General features: G+C 36.3%; 2 protein-coding genes and 1 long non-coding RNA gene across 5 annotated transcripts; 1 reads left to right on the top strand and 2 right to left on the bottom strand.

Annotated features, from left to right (window-relative positions):
- Positions 1 to 6,373: 6,373 nt before the first annotated feature.
- On the bottom strand, positions 6,374 to 9,109 carry LOC135168898 (general transcription factor IIH subunit 3). Of its 2 annotated transcripts, XM_064133508.1 has the most exons (6): positions 8,952 to 9,107; positions 8,345 to 8,844; positions 7,004 to 7,126; positions 6,786 to 6,921; positions 6,651 to 6,687; positions 6,374 to 6,571 (listed from the first exon to the last, which is right to left on the bottom strand). In XM_064133508.1, exons 1-6 carry the CDS (start codon positions 8,962 to 8,964, stop codon positions 6,499 to 6,501), a joined length of 882 nt encoding a protein of 293 aa, XP_063989578.1. In that variant the 5' UTR covers positions 8,965 to 9,107; the 3' UTR covers positions 6,374 to 6,498. The 2 variants fall into 2 exon arrangements, with proteins under 2 accessions (XP_063989578.1, XP_063989579.1); XM_064133509.1 differs by lacking the exons at positions 6,374 to 6,571; positions 6,651 to 6,687; positions 6,786 to 6,921 and adding an exon at positions 7,287 to 7,382 and having other exon boundaries at positions 8,199 to 8,844; positions 8,952 to 9,109.
- Positions 9,110 to 9,247: 138 nt separating this feature from the next.
- LOC135168899 (uncharacterized) lies at positions 9,248 to 12,143 on the top strand. Its single transcript, XR_010300112.1, has 2 exons — positions 9,248 to 9,835; positions 9,897 to 12,143. It is a non-coding gene; the product is annotated as an uncharacterized LOC135168899 (long non-coding RNA).
- On the bottom strand, positions 10,709 to 19,566 carry LOC135168896 (X-ray repair cross-complementing protein 5-like). 2 transcript variants are annotated; one of them, XM_064133507.1, is made up of 12 exons: positions 19,293 to 19,566; positions 17,577 to 17,684; positions 16,904 to 17,109; positions 15,488 to 15,607; positions 15,335 to 15,413; positions 14,212 to 14,349; positions 13,844 to 14,030; positions 13,630 to 13,760; positions 13,215 to 13,361; positions 12,071 to 12,459; positions 10,933 to 11,062; positions 10,709 to 10,870 (listed from the first exon to the last, which is right to left on the bottom strand). In XM_064133507.1, exons 1-12 carry the CDS (start codon positions 19,299 to 19,301, stop codon positions 10,856 to 10,858), a joined length of 1,659 nt encoding a protein of 552 aa, XP_063989577.1. In that variant the 5' UTR covers positions 19,302 to 19,566; the 3' UTR covers positions 10,709 to 10,855. The 2 variants fall into 2 exon arrangements, with proteins under 2 accessions (XP_063989577.1, XP_063989576.1); XM_064133506.1 differs by having other exon boundaries at positions 15,488 to 15,610; positions 19,293 to 19,561.
- Between the last annotated feature and the right edge of the window lie 1,354 nt (positions 19,567 to 20,920).

Genomic DNA, 20,920 nt, shown 5'->3' with positions numbered 1-20,920 from the left:
TCAGTACCGTCATATCACGTCAGAAGGTGGGGAGTATTTTGGTAAGATGGGTAGAGTTGTCTAACAGCAGGGTGAGTGTTCGGCGGTCTTAAGGGAATGGAGGGATGTATTTGTGGGATTATTCTGGGGAAGATATTTGAAGGACACTAATGATGAGAGAACGCGGGGGAGGGCACAAAATACTTTCTTCGTCACACCTTTTATCGTTTGATCATATGAATTACTATTTTCATAGTTGCTTCCAAACTGTGATTTCAGAATAAGAGTTCTTCCAACTCTTTCAATGTCAAATTTTTATACCAAATATATCATTTTTCATATTTTTAACTATGTTTTCGTCTTTTCTTATCCTACTCCCCTCTTCACTCCCGTTTTCTTAGCTGTAACTGTAGGAGTGTTCCAATGTGTCACTGTCATTTTCAGTCACTGTTTTGGCTTCATTTTACTTCGAAATAGAACAAAAGAATCAATTAATAACAAGACGAATAAAAATTAATTTCATTTCTACGCAATGTCATTTCAAAAGAGAACAAAATAAAAAGAGGCTAGGAGTTAAAGCGGAGAGCTTATTGACGTCTTGAATATCCAGTAGTTTCCCTGTTTCCCTGCCGGTATCATCCTTTTGTTATACAATCATTCGCCCCAACGATGGGCCCCACATTTTTAATTTGTCCATTCACTGATTTTTTTCTGCAAAGGATAAATTAATTTCCCCCCTTTGCTGTCTCTAGTTCACCACTTTATTCTAATAATTTCGAATCTTTCCATTTGCTCGTGTAAAATAACGTATGCCCAGCAAGTAGCTTGACCTTCCTCATTTTTCCCTAGACAATTATTTTTCAGAAGGCCCCAGAATGATTTGTCGAGAGATGGCTGTTTTAGGATACTACTACCTGCTTGAAAACCGATCCATTAATGGCATATCTCGTGAAAACTTTTAGAAAATTACCGCAGGAATACGATCGAAATACATCGACGAATTACTTGTCAATATTCGTACTTTTTGTTTAGCAGAGTTACAGATAACTTGATAGATGTGATAAATCAGTGTTCAACTTTTCCATTAAATGTAGCTTAGGGAGGGGAAGGGATTGAATAAAGAATTCAATTCCGACAGCGTAGAATGCAATTAGTCGAAACTCTCTTTCCGAGCACAGCACTGTTATCCAATTATTCCTTTATTTTTTGTCTCTAATCACCTATCAATATCTATACTCTTCACTTCATTTACATACGAAATAAAACGAGAAGCAGGCTCCCAATTTCCCCAATCCATGGGACGCAATGCAGTCCCTAATTTGCTATAATTGACAATTAATGTTGCTTCGAGGTTTCTAGATGGAAAAACATCGCATGATTGCGACAAACAACGTTGAAAATGTATCAATAGCGACTGGAATCAATAGAACGGATCATAGAAGAGAATACCATTAAGGACGAATGTTCATCCAATTATTCATTGTCCCCTCCAATCATTTGCCTACATTTGTATTTTCGTATCCAGTGTCCAATTTGTTCTCGAAATAAAATATGTTGAATAAACCGCCATATCTTCATGCATAAAATATTATAAACAAGAGAACAAAGGCGCGAAAAATTACCTCACACATTCATTAAAATTGAGTTCGGATGGCTTTTCCAGACAAAATGTATTGTCATTTTATGATATATATTTTCTTTCAAATCCCCGATCAATATTCATATCTATCATTTCGAAAAGCTACATTGTTACTTCAGAGATGAAACATGAAATAGTTCCACGTGATACTTAAAAATTAATTATTCGTTTTTCGTTTGTGTTTAAGCTTTACATCAATATTCAATATATTTCATGTGAAATAATTGATATATAATACATATTACCACAATTTTTTCCGGTGAAAGGACACCATAAAGAAAAAATTGAAACTTCTTAGTGATATTCCAAGAAATGCGTATCATTTCGTGCGTTGGAGAAAAATAGCAAACACTTTTTTAAATTCAAATTTTATAAATTTATTATTATGTAAAGTATAAATTAATTATCATTGCTAGGCTCCGACGGCTTAATATCTACATATAATATTTACAATTGGATTGTGATAACTAAAATACGATGTATATTGTCTTACGTCTCTATTATCTATATTTCTCGGGAATACCGCATAGCCAGGTGTCTATGCTTTACTATCTTTCTTGCACTCAATCTTTCTCTCTTGCCCTTGTCCTTGTGAGTGGCGTGGGACGTTCAACGCTATTCCTCCTCTGCTGAAGCGTTCATCGTTTAGCCCAACCCTTTCCGAAGTCGTCTAATAAGTTTCACTTGAAAAACGAGGTGTCGACTCATCGATTACTCGAATCCGTCAATCATTCCAGAACAAAAGAGGCCCCTGCTCGTGGAACTTTTCAATCCCTTTTCTGCTTATCGTATCTCTTTTTAATAATAAAACAATTTCGTCAATAAACGCATTTACCCTGCAATCAAATGCAAAACAATCCAGATACCATTGGGAAAGGAGTAAATGCTGTCTTGAGAAAAAAAAAAATTCTCCCCCCAATTATTCACTCAATTATCCTATTCACTCGGCATTCAATGCAAAATTATGTATTCCCCTAAGACACTGAATCATTGAAAATATATTCATTATTCTCCCCTTCGCGTGTGCCACAACCAAAAGTCAACCGTCAATATTTTAACGCGCACGCTAATTAATTACATCGATTCCACATCCCTATGGATTTTTCCTGCCCGCTTTTTTATCCCACCATTATTTCTTATGGCCTACTTCAACACTGTACCTTTACTCCTTTTTTTTACCTACTGCTGTTTTGTTACGTTCAAATCAAGATATGGGAACACGCAAAACACACCCTGTCTCTGTATTACACAGAGAGATCGGGGAGTGGTAGGACGAGGCAGAAGAGAGATGTGGAAGTGATATATTTTAGTTCAGAGGTGCATATCAAACCAGTTGTATGCGTAAAAGCATTTTATCAATGCTGGATCACGCATGAAGTAACGCTATGCGGGCATGGGGGCTTCGTACTGCAGAATAGAATATTCAGAGATTCTGTTTGACGGTTATGGTGATTAGCTAATCGCTGAGATACAGGTGGTAGTTTCCCAAGGGAAAATTGATGGGTAAGATATGATTTAATGCGGCATATCAAGTCCCGTAATTTTTTGAAAATCAAATAAACCCAACAAGGCAAAAAATATAACGCTTTACAAAAATGTTATATCTAGCATGAGTTTGTTATTTATAATACTCTCCAAAAAACGATATCGTCCCGAATCTTGTCATTGACTCTGAAGAAGCCTCATACTATAATCATATCGGCATAAGTGTTTATTTTCGTAGATACCCCCTTGCCGGCGGTATATGGTAAAGATTTTGGAATTTTAAAACAAGAGTTTGCCAAATCAGTAGCTGAGTATATGAAAAGATAATGATTTTTTATTATTTTTCATGGCATGATTAAAGACGGCATGAATGATTCAAAGTTTCACGAAGATATCTGACCTGCTGGCAGTTGAGCGCTGAGGAGTTTGGCGAAATATCAAATGGCTTTCTGACGGTCACCCGTGAGGTAGTCTGCCAGGCAAGACACGAGCTGTTTGTTTGCCTGCTGCGTTCAGTCTGCTATCTAAGGCAGTAAAGTCATACCGAGCAAAGTGGAATCGTACCTCTACAGAAGTAACAATTACCCCGACTCCCCACAATTACCACTTGTTACCGTATTCTCCATTCCTAAAACTGGTGGGAAAAGTTACACTGACTTCACCAAAAAACTAAGCAACTCCATGGGTTAGGTCCTTATAGCCATGGGTTGCCAGTATAAGCCTCTAAAGAAAGAATAAGGAGGGGTTCAAACTCCTACTGGAGTGTAATGTTAACTCCTATGATTGTCAGTAGGGCAGCTCCAACACCAATCTAAGGGTTGCGATTCTATACGACTTTATGATGGCGCACTTAGTAGGAGACTGACGGGTCTTTAAGGGGCCCTCAGACTGAGATCATAGTCACATATGCTTGATTATAAATGGAACAATTGATCCCATTCTAAGAAGGAACACAAAGAACACAGTAATAGTATGGATACAGAAATGCGCTCAATAGGAATCAAGGAGGTACTCTGCAGTTTTGAAAACAGAAGACGATTTAAGTATGTAGCCGACTGTCTAGGAGAGGGGATAAGGTATTCTTTTAAAAACGGCTACAATTAGCGCCATTAAAAGGGAAACAAAAAAGTTTTCTGGTAAAATAGTACCCTATCAAACCTAAGCGCAAAGCTGAAAAAAGCAAAAATTTGATTAACAACCCTTACGAGTATGTGCGTAAAAAATAATCACTAAAAGGAGGTAGGAACGTTCAGAGAGAATAGAACAAAGCCATGGCAAAAGCTAGTAATGATGGTTGGAAAAGCTTCAGCAGTGAAATCCGAAATCTGCCTGCGGCTTCGAGGCTAGACTGAAACTTTTGTTGAAGAAACACTTTCCTGACTTTATCACATAGGACAAAATACAGCAGATTATCAAATTGACAAGAAACAAATACACAAATCATGATTGAGCGTAGAATGGGCGATTAACTCATTCAAACTCCTGAAGGCTGCATGAACAGATGATATGTAATGAACGCTTTTGCAAAATTGAATGAACATTATACTGAGATCACTTACGAAAATAATCCGAGCATAGCTGGCACTATGAACAGTACTACAAGTCTGGGGAAACTAGAAAAGCGTGTTAATATCAAAGCCTAGGAAAATTGGCTGCATCAAGCCAAGATACATTTGGCCCATCAGTCTAAAACTTCCACTTCGTCCTAAAGTTACCAGAGAAAAGGAAGTATCGCAAGCACCTTACTGATAGAACCCTCCCTGTCTTCATTAGAGTATGCCTATGGGGAAGAACAGAAACAAGTCTACACACTTTAGGGCAAAAGTCGAAGAAGGGCTATACAATGAAGATCTTCCTCGATACCGAGGAAGCTTTTGATCGTACCAAATACAAGGTCATAATGAAAGCCATGGTAAACGGAGCAAACTACAAACCATCATCATTGAATGGGCTTAAAGAATGATAGCTGGCAATCCTTTCACCGCAACTCATGATGAAGCAATAGTAGGAGGCCGCCCCGTAGAGAAATGTCCTCAGAGCTCGTCCTGTCCCCACTCTTCTGGTGCCTGGTGATAGATGAACTACTAGAGGAGAACAAATCAGTAAGAGATCAACGTCTCTTGAAATATAACAATACCGGTCACCTGGCTATCATCATAAGAGGCAAGATTTCCAACACGCTGAGAGATGGATTGATTTACTCTCTAAGAACATAGGAGAAATTATGGTGAAACGTAGCTATCCATCTAGATCCGTAGGTCCGTAGTCCGGTGGTCAGTGAATAAGGCCCTTGCGTCACAGCGAATACGTTCCAGGCTCGATTCCTGTACGGGTGAAATTGTAAAATCAAACCATTTTTAATGTCTTGATCAATCGCCACATAGTCATCATGACTTGAAGCGATTTAAAAAAAGCTTAAAAGCAGAAAAAAAGTTGCACGAGTTATTTAGCTGTGGAAAATAGAGCCATTATTCATTTTGGTAACTCTTTCAGATTTCAATCAATTTCTTTAGAGTGTTTTTTGATATTATTTAAAGTCACATACCGCTATCCTTGCATGAAGGTGAAAGATTAAAGGTGTGAGGAGAGACTAATGATTGGAGTTGTATTACTCCCAACCATTATTACGATATTATTTTTTGCAAATGGCTTGTAGATTTTCGAGGAGTGTGTGGGAGAATATTAGATAGGAGATTTTCTATTGATGTTGCGGTTGCGACAACCCCCAAGAATATGGTGAAGTTTGGTGTTCCCAACATGTACGTTATGAATGTTAATGTACATGTTTGGGTTTGCCATTGATTTGCGTGTCACATAGTGTTCCCATGTTATTGTGATTTGCAAATGGCGATTTAAAGAGAGGATTTATTATGGTATATTGAATCGAACCGAATACCATTCTTTGTGGATTTATTCTCAAGTTTGTGAACTATCAAGGCAGCACTTTATCTCGTTATTCCATAAAAGTGGGCATTAGAATTGAGCAGGTGTACGTTTATCTCTGTGTTTGTGTTGAATTCCATGTTTGATTCATCCGATATGTCGACAAGAAAGTTTAGTTCATTTCAGTTTTTTAGTTGAATTATCTCTCTTAAGAATTTTAATTTCTTTTGGAGAACAATTTTCCGGCAACCACAACAATGAGTGAAATTGGAAATCCCAAGAAAGACTTTCCGCAGTAAAAAAATTACGAGAAACCACTCGACATATTCCCTTGTAAAATCATCATTATCAGAATAATTCCTCAATTGAATAAATAAATATAACTCATAATGTCATCCGCAATTCATTTAAAGATGGAAATTTATACAAATATTGTTTACAGAATAATAAATATCAGTGTTTGTCCATCACCTACACTTCAACACTAGTGGGAGAATGGACTGTGATAGAGATCATTGAATGTCAGCAAATTTTTTTTTTTTCTTCATTTTCACTGGTATCGGCGCTGGCATCTTGAACAAAGTGCTGCAACAAATATTTACACAATTGAGTCATTGCCTTTCAACGAATACTCGGGCTACTTATCATATATATTTCAACTTACTGGCATGTGGTGCAGATGGGACTGAACTTGCAAAAAACTGAGAAAGCAAGAGAATAGATTTATGAGTGAGTCGATGGTCTATTTTAGGTGTTTTTTTTTCAGAGAAGTGAAGGAAAAAAAAAGTATTGAACGTACTTGATAAACAGACCGAGCAGGCGTAGCCTATATCGATCAATTCGTGGTGACAGAAACATGCTGCTCTGTAGTCGACTTTAACGGGCGGTGGTAGCACGAGCTTTGCGCGTACCTCGGGATCAGGCAGGAAGACCCACTGGAACGATTCATATTGAAGATATTAATCAAGTGATTTATTCAGGCTAGGGAGAAAAGATGAGGAGAACGCGAGGGATTACCAGTAAATATTGGAGAAGACCAGCCAACTGGGGAATTTTCAAGTAATTTCCCCCTGTTATATCACAGGCTTGTTGCAGTAGAGTTAATTCTTGATCAAGGCTGCAAACATCGAGGATAACACCCTTGGAACAAGAAGAATTCGTTGAAGTTAAATAGGTTTGCTTGTCAATGAAACATCAGATATAATTCATCAGAAACTGATAAATACTATTGAATCTTTCGCAAAGGAAAAACAATTTCAAGAAAAATCACAAAAGATATTTTATGGAGGGAATAGCAAACCTTCCGAATAATCTTCTTTCGGTATTTTTTGATCCAAAGAGCAAATGAACCGATTTAATTTTTGTTTTCCTTTCCACAACATTCACCTCCAAGCCCCTATGCAGATGGTTCCAAAATTATATACGTTTCCGTACAAAGTTTTCGAGATATTTGCAATTTTCTGTTTTTTTTCGGAAAAATCGTTGTTCACTCTCTATCATTTGCAGCAAGTGAGATATCTTATTGAAATTTTGAGAAAAACTGCGTCTCATGCTGCCGACGATTTATATTGTAGATGTATTCAATCAAACTTGTAGTTCCGGAGATATTGAACTTTGTCTGAAAATGGTTTTTACAGATGCATCCTGAACTAATGAACTGATTTAATTTTGTTTTCAAAATGTTCGTCTTCAGGTGCCCTATCTAGATCGATCAGAAGTTGTATAGCCGTTGAAAAGCGTCCTCGATTTATCATTTTTTGCATAAATACATTTCATCAAAATATTATATATCTCCTTTTGAAAACCTCATAGAATATAGGTGTTAATTGCAGAAACAACGTATAAAGTCCTACACTGAAAAAACTTGAAAAAATTTTCTTAATAGAATAAAAGTTTTTTATTCGAAACATTAGGCGATGTGTTTTTGTAATTTTTAAATTACGTCGTGAACATGAAATTTCTCATTTTTAAGATCGCATCGATACAGATCCATTCGGGAGCATACTACCGAAAAACTTGAAAAAAAAAAACTAATTACACGTAAATTACTCCTATTACTCGTATGTTACTGCTGTTGGAAAGTGTCGGTCCCTGATTGCTCACCAGAAACGAGTATTAAGTTAAGGAAAATATGACAATTCCAAATGTGACCTAGAAGTATTCCAGATTGTCCTAGAAGTATTCCGTAATTGTTTATAATGTTGGAACTTACGAAAAGGGTAGAGCTTGTGTAAAAAAACGCATTCGTTGTAAGAGGAAAGTCTTTTCGTTTGCAAGAAGATGTGAAAACACGGCGTGTACTGAAGGCCGCAGCAGTGACAAAAATAAATGGTCCACACATTTTTTTAATATTTTTACCATTTTTTGGGCGGTGAAGAAAACATTCATATAATTCATGTACTGCGTCGCCGAATCATTACTTCCAGTCACCACTAGAATCCTTGAATGTAATTTTTCACCTGGAGACTTCTCCCTCTCTAATCTCGCTATGTAACAAAGTGCCAGTGACAGAGCTCCAGAGATGAGACTCTCACTATTGAGAGGCCGTGTATTTATCAACTCATTAATTACCCCCTGGAGTGTTTGACGCACAGTGCGTTCAACCAGAGTGAATTTCTCGTATTGTCCATCGAACTGCCTCACTTCAACTGATTTATCCGTCTCTGGGTACAAGAATTTCGCACCCTGGCCGTGGCATGCTATAAGCCCCAGATCATTGGTGGCCGACTGCATCAGATGGGAATTTGCGAATACTATTACTGAGTCTATGCATTGTGTGAGAATTTTCGCCTCTTGTTTCACGATCCGTTGAACTGGATTAACATCCAGAATTATTAATAAGAGGCTTCTTTCTAGTGCTGATAAAAACGAAAAATTGATAGGTTAAAGGTCATGTTTTCATTTATACGAAAATTCGAACTGTTCATATATCTCTTGTATCTATTTACATTTTTCATTTACTCACCAGTTGTTCCCATTTTTACAAAAGCGAATTAATCGCTCATTAACAGAATTGAATGGATACGTTAAAAGCAGACAAACACTGTTTATTTACATTATTTTTATTTTCAATCCACATGCTTGACGCATGATGCTTCTAGCGACCGACTGCAGTACTAGGTATACTAAAGTCAGCGTAAGTTTTAACATCGGGTATAACCCGAAGTCTCCCCCCTCCCTTCTTCGCGCATGCGTAATTTCAGGATATTACCGCGTTACCCACATGAAGGGAGAAGGGAGGGGAGACTTCGGGTTATACCCGATGTTAAAACTTATGCTGACTTTAGAATACCATAGGTCTCAAGTTTTGAAAATACCAAGAACCATTTTCTGTATTATCGATCGGAGATAATCACCAGTTCTTGACAAGGGATTTTTAAATGAAAAAGTGCTGATATTGTTGATATTGTATAATAGAAAATTTATAATAGTGGCTAAAAGTGGTACATGAGACATATCCTAACCTGCTGATTAAAAATATTCTTTTTATTTACAAAGATAATTTCAGGAGCAGAAATATAATTTATTTTCGCTCCTGGAATGCGATTGTGAATATCGACTAGTGACATGACTGGCCAATAATGATAATGTACTGATCCGCCCTGTCTTTAAAAAATATTTTCGATGAACTTTCCATTGAAATTGATTGACACATTCTTTATTTTTTCCAATACAAAATTAGGAATGTGGTTAATTGAAATTAAAACAACAGACTCTATAAAACATTATTTTTTCAACATTAAAATAAACATGTACAATATAATCTCGACGGAATAGACTGGTGACGAAAAAATATATCCATTTTTTTTCTAAGGAAAATTTCCAAACGGACAAGGAATTATTTTTATGGTTTGGGTGAAGATTCTGAAAAAATCTTGAACATTCTCAATTTCATAGGGAAACATTTCAGAGATATTGCAGGTGAAGCATCTTTCGAAAGAATCTTTACCTTGTTTTGGAAAATCCTACTCAAATGGCCTTTGGCAGAAGATTCATTTACAACGAGCAGATTGTCGGACGCAAAAGTGCACGCCCAGAAACCAAATGTGCAAGTACCTTAGAAACACCAAACCCTGCGTCGACCGATGACATTGAAACACCAACTCTAATCTTTGACACATTAAATGTCAGATGATTATTGGATTTACGTGCTTGCAAATGAGAGTGTCTACACAAGGTACAGAGAACAAGTACTTTGCCAATCAGCCTATCGTCTGGTCGTCTACAAGATAGTAGGGAGTTTGACAAAATCGATTACGTGAGACAACAAATGCCAAATTATTAGAGACAAATAGGTGCTGGAAAAATGTCATAAAATGTTTTACGTGAAATTGTGAACCGTCTTGTAGCACACTTTTTAGGTATAAAAACTTTCCATGCCAGTAGAGGCTGTGAAAAAAGTTAGTGCAAATGTAAAGGAACTAAATTCGTCGCATCAAGAAAACAATTCACTTTAAACAATAAATGAAAAGAATAGAACAATTAATTCAGTTAAATATGTCAATTTCAATGTATCAATTTCAAGGTTTTTACTTTGTGATTTTAATGTGTCAATTTGAAGGGTTTTACTTTGTGATTAAATGACAGTCCTCTGGAGGCATTTTCCCCTAGGAAAATAGAATATTGTATCGATAAAAACCTTTTCCGAAATTGAATAAGCATACGATCTTATTTTATGCAGTATGAGTATAAATGTTCTCGAGGATAATGAAAAGACCGAGGTATGTGGAAAATATTTCCTTGCTTTTAAATATACACAATTATGCATTGTCTTCAATATGTAAATGATTCATTGTTGACATCAATATTTTGGTTGTAATGTAAAAATAGTGGTAGTAATTTATACTGGAATGCCCATCAAAAGCAGCACTATGAATCCTCAAACTGTAAGGAAAACAATGAAATCATTAGATTATTCTACATCCTCTACATACGATTATACATACCATATCATCGAGATCCATGCACGCACGTTCTTCTATATCTTCGTTTTTGTCGATTAGCACATTATTTGCTGGTAGTTTATGTAAGTTTTTATTCTGGAGATTATCCTCGGGCTCATCCGCCTCAACTTCCCTGAAATCAGAAAAATCATTCTAAAACATTTTCTTCCATTCGTTTCATTAACTACGCGAAATCGGTCTAAATTTCTTTGGAAAATAATGATCACATAGGAAAAAGGCGAGGAAATCGGAAAATGATCAAAAGTTACAAATTACTTTTTTTCATTGTTGTCGGTGTTTAGAACACTATTGAATGAAAAAATAAATATGTATTATGTATGTATTATTATGTATGTAATATGTATATGTATTTTTTAGTTCTACCAAATTATGAGAGATTAATAAATAGGAAAAGTCAATAGCAAGAAGGTAAAACGATACAAATTAACCTACTTCTTAAAGTAGATCTACCCTCAGGTCCGTATTCTACGGACCAGACAGTTTTTTCTTTTTACCTTTCAATATTTTCAGATGCCAAATCTTTCAACTAGTTGCATGAGTAAAATTCGAGGAAAATCATACATAGTATCATCTAAATGAAATTTCGAAACGTATCGACATTTTCTAAACATTTCGTTCTTATAAACAAATAATAAAAGTTGGTTCCCAAATGAGAGATTATCTTTTACGAAGTGTCAAGAAATTACTGGATACTTTTATATCTAATAATGAAAAAATTATAATTTTAATCTTTGATTATAATCGTAATGTTGATTTTCCCACAAGAGACTGTGGAAATTCAACTTTTTAAACTTTTTTTTAACAGAAGCGATAATTAAAATGAAGAAAAAAATGACGACTCCAAGTGCGATTGAGTTTTCTAAAAATGTTGTATAGGTTTTGATAATCTGTGAATTTGCTTTAAGGGCAAAGGTATTTCAACTACGTCCGATTTGCGGAACTAACGGGAATAACAGTTTTCTCTAATGAGCTGGGGGGGCGGGGATTAAAAGGTAATAACCACAATGTCGTTATCTCCCTTAGATTTCAAGATTTTCATCCCAAACTTTCTAATAACCAAGGTCGAATTGAACCATTTGATCTCATCACTACAGAATAATAATTAATAAATAATTATTACATGTCAGTTTCCTTGGCGACTACTTGCACAACTTCCTCAGGTGTTATCTCGAATAAATTAATCAATTGCTCTACGCATGAATTTACTTCGGCCATGCTAACTGACTTCGGAGGCTCCAGGCTTGCCATTAAGTAGTCTTTGAGAGGAGGGATAGGCTCATCTGGGTGGAGAGCTCGAAATGCTTTGATATTCCAGAGATGCTGGCGATGAGGTGCTCGCGTAAACTGCTCGGTCGATTCTTCTCCATTATTTCCAACGAGCATTGAATCAATTAGTTCCCCCACTACGTCTTGTTCCTTTTTTGTCAAGTTTGAGATTACTGGATCCAACGATTGGACTTCCAGTCTGCATTCCTCTTCAGCGAATATCAGCTGGTGCATTATGAAACACTAAGGACAATTAAAATACAGGAAGTGAATGGAACAGTAATTGGCCAGTATTCTTTGAAACAAGGGTAACCATATGCATAAACAAGAGTTACTGTTCAATTTTAAAGCTGTCAACTGTTAATCATTTTTAATGAAGTAACCGTCATTTTATTATTATTCCATGAAACCACATTCTTTGTTTTCGCGTAAGAGAAATCGCGACTGAAAATTTTGTAGAGGAATCAATGAGAATAGTAATTGTGGAGCCAGTTTTTTCATATTATTTGAGATGAGGAAGATTCGGAATAATTCGGTGTTGAATATTTATATTTTGATTTTTTTTAATCAATAAAAGTGGTAATTCTGGTGTTTCTATTTCCAAAAAATTTTAAAACTTATTGTATTTTGTCTGAATTAAAAAAATTCCATGACTTTTTCACTGTAATTCTTAGAACATTACCCACAACATTTGAATGTATATAACAGTGTAAATTCTCCGATAATTATGACTAAATGATCACATCGAAAGTAAAGATAAGAGCTGATACCCTATCCAACGTGCATAAAAATAAATCATCCGTTATTAACTCGAAAATATCTTTGGAATGGAGGCAAGAAATTAAAAAAAGGGCCTAATTAATATTGTCAACAAGGGAAAACTTATACCAAGAGATTCCCATAATTTTTTGACGACACGACTCGGTTTCAGAAATGTTTTCGAGAGTCTATCGCAATATGTTTTTAAACCGGAAAGCGATATTTATGAAGACTATTACCATCGGCAATTCGACATTCTCAGTACATGGCGTTAAAATATTCATCGTGGGATTCTTAGCCCCATTGTTGTAAATTCTCCTGACGAGTCCCACGAGGTTCAATTGCTTCATGATTTTCAAAAAATAGAAGAAAGGATCTTCATGCCCCTAAACATGAATTCACAAATTAGTCTTAGTGGAGAAAACCATAAAGTACGAAACTTAAATTTGTACCATTAAAAACATATTGATAGAATATCTTAAAAAAAAAATCAAAAAGTATTATTTTTTGAAGGGATATTTGCCATATGCAATTGCTAATTGGTTAATCTATAAATTCCTCACCTATCAATATTTAAAAGAATATTTGTTATTCTTTATTTATTCGTTATTTATTATATATTTAATACATTTTCTGAAAAATCTGAAATTATACCTCTTGAGGAAGGACCAGCCATGTCGAAGGACCAGTCCTATATCTGAATAAAACGGTCTCCGGTTTGGTAACTCCGTACAGTTTGAACGATGTTTCCTCATATGGCAGCTCCATACCTTTTTCGTCGTCCTCTGGACAATAGAAACAATTACTCCAATGCTTAGAAACATTCTCATTCCGTATAACTAGGTTAAAAATAATTGCTCGTACACACCCGTAACGGGGATGAATGTTTTTCCACACATGTAACCTTTGATTGTATCCTTTATCTCATGGACAGTCTTGGTGCGATCGACCAATTCTTTCTTTTGCCCGATTGGCATTGGGGCCTCTCTTACTATCCCATCTTCAGTAGCTATTGAGACTAGTGACCACGGTTTTTTCATTTCGTTCTTAGAGACCTGAATGAATTGATATTATTCATTTGATTCATAGTCAATGAAATTTCTTCTAGGATATGATAATTATCTTAGATTTTAGAAATCATTATTCGCAGAAAAGACAATCACATGAACGCAGAGTTGACACTTCGAAGAAAACATAATTTTACATCATGACTAGTTTATTCGGGAGTTTACTCACTTTAACAGCTACTCTGACAGGGATCTTAATGGTATGTATTTCTAAATTGCAGTTCCATGGACAAAATCTCGTGCGTCCTGACTCGTAGAACCTTGATTGTTTCAGTACGGAGTCGAAAGGACGATACCAACCTTTAGCCTATAAATTAGAATGAAATACAGCATTACGATTCTGATGTTTAATAATCAAACCAATAGTTAAATAGAACAAGAAAGAGCAGATTTTCTTGTCAGTCGAAAAAAAATAAGAAACACTAAACTGGCTCAATGAGGAAAGCGCTGTCGTTTTCGAATATTTTTTGTTTCAATGAAATGACAATAATTTTTGAAAACTCAAAAAATTATAATACTCAGTATATCTACTTAGGATTAGTTTGGACTATATTGAAATCGTTGGTAATTTTCATTGGGCTCATATTTGCATGGAGTCAGTACCAAAGTTTGCAATTCGAATATCTTAGAATCCCCAAGGAGCGTATTTAAAAAAACACGCTTTAAAAATTCAATTTCTTGTTACTATTTGAGTCCTATCAATGAGAAGCTTAAACCTTGCTCTGAATCCAAAATAAATGTGTAATCTTCAGAAAAAAAATGCACAAATGGTAAAATAACACTCGGGCGGGAAGGTAACGCTAGGTCAAGAAAACTGAACTTGAAAATGAAACAGGAAAACTGGGGAAATAAAAATATTAAAAGATGCCTGGAAAAATACAATCGCAGAAAAGAATTTTACTTAATCACTGCTCAAGTAAAATTAACAAATTTAAAAGCCCTAACAACTATACACAAATTGTTTGTAAATGCTAGCCAAAACATCTAGAACCGTAATTGTGATACATAGGTCACGTGGATACATAGGCTAGGAGAAAATACCTCTAGTATACTGTCAACAATTAATGTAGATTTGAGCACTTTGAATAATAATTAAAGAAAATGAATTTCAACGACATCCGAAGTACTACAAAATCTTTCAATAAAAAGTTACAGAATAGTTACAAAGTTGAAAATCATCGATGTTATTACGTCCCAATGAATCTTGGCAAAAATAGAAAATGCAAAAAATCCTGTCATAATCACACAGGGCTGCAAAAAATGAGGTTCAATAATTATGAACATGTGATTACTTTTTTACAAAACTCCAATATCTTTTGTTCACTGTTGTTGAGCCGTTCTTCCGGGCTGTTCATCAAATTTTCGGGACCACTGTGAAATAAGAAGAAATATTTTATAAGCAAATTTTTTACAAAGATTTATGCCCTCATTATGAGGATAATTACCAACATATTAGTTCTATCTGGTTCATTTGGAATATTTCAGCTATGTTATCGAGATTGTCAAATCTCTGAAGTGCCTCTGGCGGGAAATATGAGATAAGCACAACTTTTAATTTCTTCCATCTTCTGCAAAACAAAATTTGTCATTCGAGTTCACACAATTCAAGGCAAAGTAAAGTAATTTTCAAATGTTATTCAATCCGTCACGAAGGGGGTGTCGGTCTCGCCCAATCGCGTCCAATCATCAGTAAACAAATCATTTTCTCCAAAACTATGAGATACAAAGAAAAAGATTTTTGGAAAATTGGTAAAATCAGACTTTCATGGAATTTTTTTCCATATGAAAAAACATTGTCAATCACAGCACTTTCTCATACAGATCAGGTCAACTTAAAATGGTCTCGTTTATCGAGAAAATTTTTCAATAAAAGTTCTTAAATTCTTAATTCTTAAAAGTATCATGAATATTTTAAAGGCTTGACCATCGAATTGTAAATGACAACAACTACTTTATTGAATAATTAACTTGCAAACAATCAAAATGTCTATGGGGCAGTATTAAATATCTACTGCATTCTGTGTGCTTTATGTGATAATTATCGGGTCATCCATTCAAAAATTGTGGGATATTTAATACTGAAATTGTATTTCCATGAGCGCCACGACCAATACTAACAGTTCACGACGCAGGGGTCCCGTACGTGAGGGATCAACGACGAATTGTTTTTTTCTCAACTTATTGCTTTAATCTTCCACGGTTGGATACGGACGATCACTGCTCTATATAGTGAAGACTATTCAATCAACAAATTTGACAAAACTATCATGTTAATAAACATTGAACGTCTATAAATAAATGATTACAACAGTTCAAACCTTCGGGAACTTTATTCTGTAAGGATAAACTAACTTTCTTACAAGTATTGCCGACAAATTCTTTGTATAGTGAAAAATTGAGGGAATGGAGTGGAAAAATAGTCGGAATTTCCAAAAATTGATAGTTTTCAACTACTTCATCAATCTTTCTTCACAACTAAAATTTTCATTTTTTTAAGCTTAAAAAATGGTTTTTAACTGTTAAATATTTACATTCAAATTCAAATATGCAGAGTTTAACTCATAGTATTTGAGCCGCCCAATTATTCAATTTCTATTATTCAATTTACATTTTACACCATTTGACATAATTTTCCTTCAAAATTCACGATTTGAAGGATTACTAAAGACGGACTTCGATGTTCTTAAATCATTTTATCATCCATAGAGAGAAATTTTACAGAACTGACACGTAATTTTTACAGAACTTTTTGTTACATCTGAATCGCCAATGAAAAAACTGTGAGTTCCATAGTTTCAACCAATCATTCCTCGTCGCATTTCACCATTGAATTGAAAAACATGTTATTCTTTAAATGTTACCCAAATGCATCATTTATGTCATTCAGAGCAGCCTGCAGTCCGGCCAGCCAGCTTACGGAAATTTCCACATTCTGGATTTGTTCAACCTTTTCCACCATATCCCAAGAAACCGTTTGAATCGCCTGGTAGTACATCTCAGGGGAATTACTATCGTTCCCAATGCCGGTGAGAATAATTCCTGCTTCACTTTTCGGCGTGATGAAAATCTAAAAATAAGATTGAGAATGACGGCGAATTTAGAAAAATTTTTATCAGCAACTTCATTAGCATATACAGAAAAGCACTGAAGATCAGTCAGACAAAAATTACTAAACGAATTTTAATTTTTGCATGACTGAGGAAAATTATACGAAAATCACTAAATTGTTACAGCCCACTCGGTAATTTTTCGATAGAAAATATTTTTCCAAAACTTAAATTCCTTTAGTAATTTTTCTGCGAACTATACTTTTGTCTAGAATTACCAGATTTTTAGGATAATTTTTACTGAACTTTTCTTTCTGTACAATGAACAAAAATCATTCACACCATAGAGCCACCTCTATCTCCCTCTAAACTCCCTAAATTGTATTTTCCGCCAGCGATTAATCCGCTAATCAATGCATTGTTATTATGAAGATAATTGCTAAAGCCATTAGTAGTATTGACTTGCTTGTTTGTAAAATCGACTTACCAGTTTTTCTATCATATTTTTCACCAGTTCCTTAGCATTCTGCAGGTAGTCCTCATGGAGGTTTTCCGCACTGAGCTCTGTGACATTTATGACAAACACCGTACACTCCTATCAACAATTATTACAAGACGTTTTAATTGAGAGGCTAAGCCTGAAGATTTAACAATTAAATGGCTCAACCTGAGGCATAATGTGGTACTTAAATAAAGAAAAATAATTTTTTTTGTATGCTGATTTATATTTATATCCTAAAAATGTTGCTTAATGTCTAAATTATTTTTAATCATTTACGAGATTTAACCTTGATTTTTCAGATTAGATTAGATTAGATTAGATTTATTTTTCCAACTATATGGCTTTCACGTCTTTTACAGTTTTACATTCCGATTTTTGAGCATACGTTGTATTTTTAATAGGTTAACCACGATATTTGATTGGTCGCGTTTGCTGCTGAACGATAAACTAATATATGATTGACGATAGAATTAATTTCAAACAAAACAAAAATAGTGCAAATATTAGAAAACGATGCTGTGTGTACAGCCTCCAGGTGCCATCCTGTTCCTAGTATTGCACTGAGTCATTCCATCGACTCAGTTGGTCCTTGTCTCTTTGGTTTTGGCCCTCTTGTCGAATTCCTGTACGTACATACAGAGATCTTTGTTGGATGGACCTTTCAGTGCTTCCAGGACCCACAAGTCGATGGACATCGGTGCTGGTCTCTGTTCCAACCAATGCAGGAGTCTACTGGTGAGCATTTCTGGCATCTCATCCCTGGCCTGTTCACATTTAAGTATGTGTCCCAGACTCTCTTGCTCGTCACAGAATCTACATTGTGGATTCGTGTAGCCCTTTTGGGTACTTTTTCCCACGTTCCCACACCTCAGGCGAGCCCACTGCTCTTTGATGCTTCCACTGAGTTTCTGAAGTCCCCAGTATTTCTCAGCCTCTATATCCAATGCCAAGTACTGATAATACGGGCAGTATCTGGAGTTATCAACACGATGCCAATCCAGCTGCACTTCCTGGTCAGTCTTAGTCTGAAGGTTGATGTCGAGCTGTGCCGATATCTCCAATCTGTTCTGTCCAGCCCAGAGTGCAGCTAGAGTGGTACCGTCCCCTACCGACTGTAGCGTTGCCCTGATTTTTATTCCTAATTTTGTGGGGTAGTTGTTGAGGACACACCTCACTTCCTCTCTGAGAGCCTTGCTAGGCCATCTTGCTTTGTCCATGGACAGAATGTCGATGAGGTACCTTTGAGCCCTCATTAGGCCCTCTATCGTGATACTGTGCCGGCCAGCTTCCATCCTCCAGATGTAAGCGGGGGTGTTGGGTGCCAGCCCCATAGCCATCTTGACGTATCTATTCTGCATCCTCAGCATCTCCTCGTTGTGGGCCCAACCCCACAGCTCAACCCCATTTTTTGATTTTCCAGCTCTTCAGCGTTACGGTGGGTTCAACAAGTGAGGAGTGACTTATCTCAAGTACTGTGCCTTTATAATATAGGAAAAAATGGCTTTTCAAAGTTTCGAATATTTTCGAGGTACCCCACCGGTCTCCTCTAGTCATATAAAACATTGAATGGAAAAGCCAATTCTTTAGTAGGAAGAAGTAATTGTTTAGGAAATTTCGTTGAAAGGTTATTGAAAATAATTTTCCTTAGGTGATGATTCTATTATAAGTTCATAAATACAATACAAGTCTAGGAATTCTAACCTTATCCATCTTGGGGCCCAACGTGAACGACTTGCTGGCTGTTAAATCGTCAGAATATTCCCCAAAACATCACTTTCCCGATGAATTCATAACAATCATTAAATGTATTATTCTATTTTCAACGTATTCTGAGCAAGGAATGTCTGCACGTCAAAATCAAATTGACGTCGTCAACAAAGTACCGGCAGATACACGTTCGAACCTGTCTCACATGACATCACGACCCCGGAAGTTGGTTAATGAACACTCTGTCGAAACCAAAAGAGCCTAAAGTCCCGGCATCCGCGGTGAAGGGTGAAGGGTGGAAGACCCCAGCAGAGACCATGGGGGAGATCAGCAGGGCCAGTCCTGGGAGATCAACCACGAAATGTCCTAGCGGTAGCGCTGGAACTAATTTTGCAGCCGGATTTGTTGGTAAGGTACCGAACATTACGGCTGCAAAGTCGGAGCAGAGAGAAAAGTCGGTAACGGAGATAGCGTGGGGTGGGGAAATGCAAGTAAAGAGGGGAAATTAAACGGCTGGGCAGGCGTTCTGGATATCCGAACGGCGTTGAGGGAAGCTTTTCCCTCATTAGAGGGGGGGGGGGATTAATTGTCAAAAATGCAGCTTGACGCGCATCAGTTCTCGGCGACGGCAAGCGAGAATACCCAATAACCCCCCACGATTCAAAAAGTAATTTCTGCCCTTCTACTGGAGATGAAGAAATGAAACTAACGTCATTCAATTGCTCATTAACTTGTTCATTAATGACGGTAGTTTTGTTTCTTAATCCGAGTTAAGAAGGGAGGGAATAATTTTGAAAAGGTAGCTTGACGCACATCACTTCTCGGCGGCGTCAAGCGAGAATACCCAATAACCCCCCACGGTTCAAATTTCATTTCCCCCTCTGTAATTGTGTGCGGGGTAGTTACCGTGATGGTAAACTCAAAGAAAAAATAGAGCCTTCCAGCTTGATCCTTCCCTACGGTTGTAAGTCGCAGGTATACACCTTGGTGCGGCAACACTGTCTCCTGCACTACTACTCACGAAAAGTAATTCGCAAGCAGCAATGTTCTTGTTTATGTGAAGGGAATAATTAATCTCAATCACATAAATTGATGTTCACAAATAGTTAGAAAATCATTAATTATTAGATTAGATTATTTATTCCCTTCACATAAACAAAAACATCGCTGCTTGCGAATTCCTTTTCGTGAGTAGCAGTGCAGGAGACAGTGTTGCCGCACCAAGTTGTATACCTGCGAGTTACAACCGTAGGAAAGGATCAAATTGGAAGACTATTTTTCCTTTGATCATCACGGTAACTACCCGCACACAATTAGAGAGGGAGAAATTAATTTTTGAATCGTGGGGGGTTTATTGGGTATTCTCGCTTGACGCCGTCGAGAACTGATGTGCGTCAAGCTGCATTTTTCAAAATTGATCCCTCCCCTCCTCATTCGAATAAGGATCGAAACCACCATCATTAATGAAGAATTTAATGAGCAATCGAATGACGTTGGTTTCATCCCTTGATCTCAATGACAGCGGACAATATCAATTTTTAAATTTTAAAAAATGGATATTGCCCGCTCTAATTTTTAAATTAAAACAATGGATCTATTGTTTAAATTAAAAAAATGGATAT

This window comes from Diachasmimorpha longicaudata, chromosome 13, assembly GCF_034640455.1.
Source record: "Diachasmimorpha longicaudata isolate KC_UGA_2023 chromosome 13, iyDiaLong2, whole genome shotgun sequence".
Classification (NCBI taxonomy): Eukaryota; Metazoa; Arthropoda; class Insecta; order Hymenoptera; family Braconidae; genus Diachasmimorpha; species Diachasmimorpha longicaudata.
This window is presented reverse-complemented; position numbering and strand designations above follow the sequence as displayed.